Source organism: Crocodylus porosus, unplaced genomic scaffold, assembly GCF_001723895.1.
Source record: "Crocodylus porosus isolate Cpor-Errol unplaced genomic scaffold, CroPor_comp1, whole genome shotgun sequence".
Taxonomy (NCBI): domain Eukaryota; kingdom Metazoa; phylum Chordata; order Crocodylia; family Crocodylidae; genus Crocodylus; species Crocodylus porosus.
Genome location: NW_017728906.1, coordinates 65,907,015 through 65,916,753, shown reverse-complemented (window position 1 = coordinate 65,916,753; position 9,739 = coordinate 65,907,015). Strand labels below are relative to the sequence as shown.

Below are 9,739 nucleotides of genomic sequence, written 5' to 3'. Positions count from 1 at the left end.
CAGGTAATGGGAGTCCTTGTTCCCCCGAGCACTACTGGGAATAAGAAGGAATAGAGGCCATAAGTCGACGGAGAGTAGATTCAGGCTAGATATCAGGAGGCACTACTTCAGTCAGGGCGGCTAGGATCTGAAACCAACTTCCAAGGGAAGTGGTACTTGCTCCTACCCTGAGGGGTCTTTAAAAGAAGGAGGCTAGATAGACACCTTGCTGGGGTCGTTTGAGGAAATTTTGAAATAGGAAACAGGCCAATCAAAAGCAAAGATGGACAAATGCTTATAACTGAGGCTGAACAGACTGATAAGGCAAATCATTTCACAGCAATTCTCAACATGTTCAACCTGACCTCAACATTCTACTCTACTGAATCGTGAACCAGAACAACTGACACTAACACTGTACAGAGATGCCCAAAGTGAATGCTGTGATCAAGAAGCAGAAAAACAAAGTGGCAGAGTACTATCAAATCACAACAGAAATGCTAAAAGCACTTGACCACTGTCCTGACAAAACACAGAACCATACACTGGAATCCAGGAAAAAAATCCCAAAGCATCTTCTGACATTGAATCACTGTCAAAATACCCTGAAAACCTCAATGACTGCAAACTATAGGTAAAGAATTAAATTCTCTCTGTGTTAAGGAAAGTTCTTCAAACGAAAAAGTTTGAAAGGTAGTAGATGACAAATTCAGAGGTTGGATTCAGATTCAAGAGATCTTCCGTAGATCAGATGTGTTAAATGGAAGACAACATAAAATAGCAAGCCCTCTCACTCAATTTAATTAGCATTCAAAAGACAACTGACAGCATGCACATATATTGCAGAAGATCTTTCAGTCCTATGGCATTTGGGCTAAAGTCATTAATATCATAATGGCAATGTACAGAAAATGCATTATGCTCCAAGGGTGAAAAATCAGAAGACAGAGCTGTTAAATTGACTATATTATGAAACAGGGCTGTCTTGTAGTTGCTATTTGATGCTATTACAGACTGGAAGATTAAGTGGATAGGCAATGCAAAATATTAGCATTGCAAGGGTAGATGACAAACACTTACAAGATTTAGGCCATAGGTTCCCCACCTTTACAGATTCAGGGGCAACAATAAGCTATGCTCTGCAGGCATCATGTTTTGCTCACCCTATCTTAGTTTCAACATTTTGATTTCCTGTGGTTGTGGGCAACAGCAGGTTTTATAGGCAATGTGTTGCCTGATCCTCAACCAGAGCCAAAAGTCAATTATACCTAAACATGCATTCTTGAAAACCAGAAGTCAAATGGTAATATTATAGTAGATGACAAAAAGTACAAATAATTCATGCAATAGCTTCATATTAGCCAATGGAAACTAAGAAAGAAATAGCATCATGGCTGAGGAAGGCAGCTGAACAATATTAACTGTACAGTTATCAAATATATTCCAGCACAAGAAATACAATGGAGAATTTTCAACTCGGATGTAATCTTAATATTAACATATTGCTGGGAGAGCTGAAGATGTACCAAAACATTAGAAAAGAAACTAGGTTCTTCCAAAAATAAGAAAATATGAAATATCCCGGGGTTTGGAAGGAAGGATTTAATTGCCAAGGAGGCCAACCAGCAGCTTGCCTTCACCCAAGGAAGCAACGGATGCATTTGGAACTCAAACTTCAGAAGTCAACACACAGAAACAAACTGGTCAAACAGAAACCAACTGGTATAAACAAAAGAGAGCATCCAAGGTAATCCTTATAAAGCACCTTTAACAGAGAGAAGAGAAGAGTCAATTTTACCATCACAGGGGAGATAAAAGCAGAAAAAAAGCAACAGAGGAATACAACTTTCTGTCATATTTGTCAATGTTGGTGCACTGAAGAACATAACATAATATAAAAACTTGGGCAGGAATATCGATTTTTTTTTGCTGCTAAGTGTCTGACAGTCCAAAAGAGCCAAGAAAAGAGAAAGTCAAAGCACTCAGAAGTAAACTCCAAAAGGTTACAATCAATAAGCTTACAAGGACCAAATTGGACTAAAAAATAAACCTGGAAAGGTTATCATTTAGTCTATCCCTTGCCTTGAGGCAAAATAAATACACCCAAGACCAACCTTGAAAAATGTTTGTCTTACCTGTTCTTATAAACCTACAACAAATAAGACTCCACAATGCACTTATGTAACCTGTTTTGGGGCTTAATTATTTTCAGAGTTAGAAAGTTTGCCTGAACAGATAATGTAAACCTTTACTGCAAATCTTTGAAGGTCAGTTTCTTCTTGTCCCACACAAAATGAAAATGAACAACTGATCAAGTGCTCCACATACCCAAAGATTTATGTTTACCCTTAATCTCATCTCTTCTACAGTAAATAAATGCAATTTATGTAACCTTTCCTGGTATGTCCTATTGCTAAACTTCTTACTGTACCTTGGCCTCTTTTCAATTGTCCTTCATTCTCTGGAACTAGGGTGCCCAAAACTGAACAAAGTAGTCCACCTGAAGTCTCACCAACATCAAGAACAGAACATTTACCTCCCACGTGTTATGTATAATAGACCTATAAACGCCTCTCAGAATGACATTTTTAAATAAAATAAATTTTAAATTAAATAAAAGGTATTATCTCTGAACCAAGAGTTTTAGAGTTCTGCATTTCTTTTTGTCTCGGACCAACCTGGCTACCAAATACATCCCTGAAACATAGAAGTTGCCCAATTTTAGCCAATTTTGCAATTATAAACTTCATAGCTAAACAACAAAGAAAGATTTCTACACCTTCCTGCCTTTCTGCCATCTAACACCATCCCAGAAGAAATCCTGCCTTATGTGCACAAAGAGCAAGTCATACAAAGGAACTCTCATGGACACAGAAGAACAGACATCTGTCTTCAGTTTCCTCTGTGCAAAATGAAGTTTATTTTCTACCTATGGGGACTTTTACCATCTTTAATTTTCCCTCAGCCTGAAGAAGGGTGCATGTGCCTGAAAGCTCACAAAGAAAGATAGAAATAGAGATAGAGATAGATTGTGATTTCTTAGTTGGTCTAATAAAAGGTATCATCTTTGAACCAAGAGTTTTAGTTCTGCATTTCTCAAAATGATGTTTGTTTTTCTACAGCAGCATCTCACAGATGACTCTCAGACTTCGTGATCCTTATGGTCTCCGGATCCTTTCTGCAGTAATGCCAGAGCCAATTATTTTCCCTGATTTGTGTATAAAGGGAAAAACCTGTCAGACAGCAGTATTGCAGAAGAGGATCTAGCACAACCCAAACAGCCTTTCCAGAAAGAGATGCAAAAAGGAAGGAGATATATGCTTCAAAAGTAAACTAGTGAAGTAGTAATTTATGAAATGTTATGGGGGCTAGGCACCTTAGTGACTTATCCCTAAAGATTACAGTGTGCATATCTTTCTTTTCCTAGATTTATTTTTCTAGAGCATAGCCCTTACCCAAATTATCAGGACTAGATGCCGAAAAAAGTGAAGTCTGGCATCACCAGGCATGATGAAGTTTGGGACAGACATTGTATAAGCCAGTATGAGCCAAATCAGTAAAGTCTGATACTACATTCAACCAGGTTTGGTTGAAACTGGTTTATGTGCACTGAACATCTGTTCTGTTACAGGCTTAAACCAGTTTCTGATCACTTAAACCAGTTTATGTGTAATGTCTGTCCCTAGCCATCAAGATACACAGAGATCTCTTATCTACCTATTGATTATAGGTAAGTATATACAACAACATGACCCTGCCTTGTGTTGCATCTAAAAATATCTTCTGAAATATTTTAGGAAGTAACAGAGACACACTTGAGTGATATGGTCTAGGTCATGCAAGGAGTGTAAAGATAAAACTAATGTTCCTGACAGACCTAATGAACTTAAGTATTTATGTAAGTACTTGAGTACTATTGTGAGATAGGGCAAATAAACCAGAAAAACTCAGTCTTGTGCTAGAATGGGTCCAACAAAGAATAGATATTATGAGCTATATCCAAACAGATTCAGTCTGATGGAACCAATGAAACTCTAATGCATTAAACATATTCCTCCACATTTTGGAGGAAGAATTAAAATAATGGATATAGAACTCCACTAAAAATCTAAAATTACAAAAGTAGAGAAACTGGATGTAGGCTTCATTTTTTTATTACTTTTGTCTGGTGTTTTAGTTTTCTTTGCACCATTTTGCAAACCTATATCAGTAAATCAACTAGTGATAAATGGGAACAAGTCACCAAGACAGCAAGTGTCTGGTCCATAGTCAGTCTGAGCTGGAATCAAGAGCAGAATTAGGATCCACATCACTGATTGCTAAGTCTATATATAACCCAGTGGACCACAGAGCTTCCCTCTCCCTCAGGTGTAAATTCTGCCACTAAAACTCTGGAATTGTACTACCTGTAAAGAAATAGCAATTTCAAGACATAGCTGGTATTTAAACACGTGTGCATAATGGATATCATAATGTTTTAAAGGAGTAGTTCCAGAATTGTCAAACTTTTTCTTTATCAGATTATGTTGGAGCCTTGCAATTACCTGAATACATTTGTAATCTTGCCCCCACCCTTCCTACCAACACGCAAAAAATGCTTTTCTGAGACAACATTATTTTAGTCTACAAGAATGTTTGTAAATTCTATTATCTGAAGCACATATTCAACTACAAGTAAATGACTACTGACAATGAAGACTACTTGCTGAAAGGGGAGTGAAATGATGTTTTAATAGTGAATTCCCCCCTTCACTATATATTTTTATATTTTGGCTTTAATTACATTTTTCAGTAGACATGTAATGATAGGCCTATTTATATAATTAGAGAGGCAGAAGTTATTAATGTGTACCTGTAATCTTGCTTCAAGAGCCTGTATAGTAAGAGAACCATTCTCTTGTAGTTCTGCTGTAACAAGAACATCTTCTTTATAACTGATTCCACTCTTAAAAAAAAGAAAACAAAACAAAACATTAATTTAGCAGCAGAAGGAAGGTACAGAGCTTACTGACATGAAGTTATAGAAAAGTCCAGAATAAGAAATTAGAAAGCCACAACTTGCAATTAAAGTAAATCTTACCTACTGAAGAAAATTCAAACTTGGTAATAGATACTAGAAAGACCATTTATTGAGAGGTTAATTAACAAATACCAGAATCTTAATTCTGTTTGACCAACTGCCCCCAGTACTCTAGCAAGTGTCATTACAACATGAAACACCTTCAGCAGCATTACTTTAATTTCCCCAAAGATCTTCTGATGTTATCAACTTAGTAAAGTTACTTCAACATATTCTTGTTTATCATAATTACATTATTAAAAGCAAGTAGCATTGCATTATGTAAAGAATATTTCCAGGCACACATTCCATTTCACTTTACACACACAATTCTAATGGTTTGAGAGGGTTTTTTTTCCTTTAAGTTTCATTGATGTGTTTAAATAACAGACAAATTGAACTTACTGAATAGTTGATTACTCCAAAATCTGTTATCCTGAAAAAGCTTAAAATATCTGCATCGGTTCTATCCCCAAAAACCAGTAAAATTTGTTCAGTTCCAGTTCCCATAAAATCATCTACCAGAACAGATTTTACTTTCTCCCATTTGGCAGCAACCTGAGGTAAAAAAATACAAGTTAAAAGGTACACCATTTTCTAAAACATCTGTACTTGAGGCATGAGTTTGTTTCAATTTGTTTGTTTTTCTCAAAGAATCACAAGAGAGCACATATTATTTTGCACAAAGCAGCACTGTAGTCTGGTGACTAGAGGGCAATACTATGAAGCAGAAGTGCCAAATTGCAACCCTTGTTCTGTTACGGAATGTGTCCCCGTTTTCCCCACATATAACATGCATAATGTTTTAAAAAGAGAAGTCCATCTTCTAGACAACAGGTTTTTTTGAATGACACTGCAATTTTTAAATGTTTAGTATTTGGAATTTTTCACAGTTCTATTGAAAGTTCAAATTACATTGACCGAGGCCAAAGGGGAATTTTAATATTATTTCTGTTAAATGTAGAAAGCTGAAGAAGTAAACTATGAGTTTCCAGACAAAAACATGCAGCGCTTACTAACATCACATCAAAAAATACTAATATTTTATGTGGTCTTTTCTTTGAGTTTAGACATATTGAACCAAAACAAAAAAAGTTGTCTAGGTCTTTCCAATTAAGTGTTTGTTCTGGCTAGTGAGTGAAATAGGCCAAGTGAATATGCTACAAGCAGGGAGTTTAAACTGATGTAGGCCAAAAAATGTATACAAGGTCCCTAAAACAGATTTAGCAATTGTATTAGTAATATTGTTTTAGATTTACATTTACAATTCTAAAGAACCGAAACAGCAACAGAAATATTAGCCCTTGTTCACAATTTTTTTAAATTAAAGAACAAACTATTTTCAGATAAAATCAGAAGAACGTTAGCAAAAAATATTTAAGTACTATATTTTTCATTTGAATGGAGTAGGAGAGTAAGAAGTTATAGAGGGTTAACACACTAGCTTTTTATGTTTGGAAACTTCAGTGACAAGAAAAATATAGGGGAAACAGGACTTCAGTATTACTAATAACAACAGCATTTTTTTTTAACACAATTGGTACCTGAAAGCTGTCTTTCCACACAGCACACACATTTCCAGAAGCAAAAGACACAATAAAGAATAAGTTGTTTCCACTTGTTGTGGCAATTTGTATTAAGTAGGGTTCCTCATATGGAAGTTGACAGACATCTTTAGGAAGCCCATCTTGGAACCAAATCAGCTGGTTCTTGTGGGTGACAGCAACAACTGATGTAATAAATTGGCTTTTCAAGACCTTAAACTTGCAGACACAAGATACCACAGTGCTGTAAGCATGGGGCAGAAAGCAGGTGCCACTTAATATTTTCTGATTTTCAAGAGAATATCCAAAGAATTTGCTACCCCATGTGGCTTCATCTGAGCTGCAAAGCTTTTGCCAATCTCCTCCCTCTGGCGAACAAACAGTTCTCACTCCCAATACAATGCTGCCTTCATTCTCAATATCACCTGTCCACTGAATGGAAGAAAAATGAATGGGAGCACTAAGCACTGTACAAGTTGTGGGAGAGATATAGAAGAGTTTTTGTGCATGCCTCCATAACACTGATGGGCCAGTAAATATCCTGATATCTTCTTTAAGATCATAGTCCAATTTAAAATTTAAGCATGGTTCAAATTCATTGGAGTTGTGAAGCAACAATAAAAAATATTTGAAAACACTCTTTTCTCCCTTCTTTTTCATCAAGATACAAGGAAGATTAATTCCTGTCCTGAAGTCTGCTGTACAGCTACAACAAACCATTTCAATTCCCAAGTGCCCACCAGGCATGCTGAACTGTCCAGAAGATTTTTGAACAAACAGTTTAGTGTCACTGTCAAATACCATTCTTCTGACATGTAATCTTGCTGTTTTATTAACTGTCCCCTCTCCACATTTTGCTTTAGACAGATGAAAAATGAGGACCTCTCCATTGTAAGACAAGACTTGTTCTTGTTTATCTGACAGCATCTTTTTCTAGTTATTTGACTACATCAAGACTGAATATCTCCACTTTTCATTAGGAACCTTCTTTCTTTGGAAAAAAAAATTAACTCATTCAGGCTTTTTCAATCTGCAAATGTAAACAGAAAAAAAAATTCTGGATTAACAGATTTTTCAGAAGAAATGCATAACAAGGAGTACAGATTACAATCATATGGCTTACCCCAATGGTTATAAAGTTAATGCATAAACTACCTCACAGTTAGAGTTAGGGAACAGAAATCAAAGTAAGCAACTACTTAGCCAAATTTTGATGGTTAATAAACATTTTTTGGGGAAAAAAATTAGTATTTTTCAACTTAATGAGACAAATTTGGAAAATGTCATTTACTGGTTAAAAGCATTAGTTTACTGGTTAACAGCAATTTCATAATGTAACTTAAACTCAATACATTCAGTTATTTAATGTATACACTAACCTTCCCAACAGACTCAAAGTGCCTTACAATAAGAAGACAAACTAGTTTATAAGGCAGGAAAACAAAATAACTTAAAAAATTAGTAGAGTAAGTATATAAAACATATGCCCTGCCTGAACTATATCCCAGTCTAGCTTTGTTTGCTAAACATGAACCTTGTGCTGAAAGCCACACAAATGTTAATCAGCTTAGTGTTGATCAGCTTAGTGAAGCAGTCACACCTTAAGGAGAAAAACCTGCTCTGGCTGTCCTTCACTTGCACAGCTGTGACTTGCCACTAGAAGCTCCCTGCTCCCACTGGGCAGAAAACAGAAAACAAGCCCACCATTATGCCAGCTGCTTTGAGATCAGAGAGACCTGGAGAAGCAGATCTCTGGTCTCACTGAAACTTGACCCTTGCTGGCTGGCTGGGCATCTCCTGAGCTCCGAGGGGCCTGAACTTTTTCTCTCTGGAGCTCAGGTGGCACTTGGCCAGCTAGCTGGCAGCCTGGCCAGCAGTGGTGCAAGGTGGGACAAGTTCTGGAGGGACCTGATCCTTTTTTCTCCAGAGCCTGCAAAATTAGGTAGATTAGAGATAATCATGCCATGGAGTTGTATAATGTTAAAGTGAATAAAGTACTTTAAAAGGTGTTAACATGCAGCCAATCCAGGAGCTCCACAAGCCTCTTAAAATTACTCTGTAACAAGGCCCTGTGTTCCCAAACAGATCTCACAGCACTTCCAAAATATATCTATCTTTGTGCTCTGGTTGGTGTCCAAAGGGAGGCATTTCCAGGGCTGAGGAATGAGTACTGAGTATGACCTGCCAAGTATGTTTGCCAATCAGACTGGTATATTGATGGTACTTGCAGAACGTTCATCTCAATGAACTTTAGGGATCACAATGAGGTGTAAGGCAGAATGCGATCCCTTTGGTACAAAGGCCTCAGGCTATTTAGGGTTTATAGGTCAAAACCAGCACCTTGAATTGCACCCACAAAGCTACTGGGAACCAACACAAAGTTTGGAGTATTGGAGTTATATGCTCTGGGTGACACACCTCTGTTAAAAGGCAGGCTCCCACATTTTGCACCAGCTGCAACTTTTTGATAGTCAAGGGCGACTTCACATACAGCACACTGCAGTAATTTGAAGGCTAAACTATGAAGGTATGGATGATAGTGGCTATGTCAGAATCTAAAAGAAAGGGTCACAGCCTCCTCACCAGAGAGAATTGGTGAAAGGTCCTCCTCCATGGTCATCACCTGAAGATCTAGGTACAGCAGAGGATCCAGGAGCACCCCAAGGCTGTAAACCCAAGCAACAAAAGGAGGCTGCACCCAGTTGATGATCAGTATCCGAGTCCCCCCCACCCCAACTCAATCTGTACACAGTCAACCCACCACTATAATCTCTCACTTGTCTGGTTTCAGTTTTCATTGGATCACCTGCATCCAGTCTCTAGATGCAGCCAGGAACCAGGAAAAGGGCTAAGACTGTAGGGCCTGGAGTCACCTAAGAAAGAGGGGTAGGCTGGGTGTCATCACTGTGTTGATGATGCCTCATTCCAAATCTCTGCATTATTTTGTCCAGTGGCCCCAGACACATTCAGAACAAGGGACAAAAGTACAGAGGCCTGGGAAACCCCACAGGAAAGGTCCTGAGGGTATGACAAATACTTGCTCCTTACCACCATCTGGTGACCACCTCCTTGCTAGGAAAGAGCAGAACCAGTTTAGAGCAACCAAAAGGTTATTTCATACTTAGTTTCATAGTTTCTAGGGTCAGAAGGGACCTGA

General features: G+C 37.7%; 1 protein-coding gene across 1 annotated transcript in view; it reads right to left on the bottom strand.

Moving 5' to 3' along the window:
- Positions 1-7,608, bottom strand: part of FANCB (Fanconi anemia complementation group B) — a 21,005-nt gene extending 13,397 nt beyond the window's left edge. Inside the window, exons 1-3 of the mRNA XM_019529297.1 lie at positions 6,583-7,608; positions 5,444-5,596; positions 4,832-4,924 (exon numbers count right to left, since the gene is read on the bottom strand). Coding sequence (XP_019384842.1) covers positions 4,832-4,924; positions 5,444-5,596; positions 6,583-7,509 — 1,173 coding nt within the window. The 5' untranslated portion in view covers positions 7,510-7,608. The remainder of the gene's footprint in view (positions 1-4,831; positions 4,925-5,443; positions 5,597-6,582) is intronic.
- Positions 7,609-9,739: the final 2,131 nt, after the last annotated feature.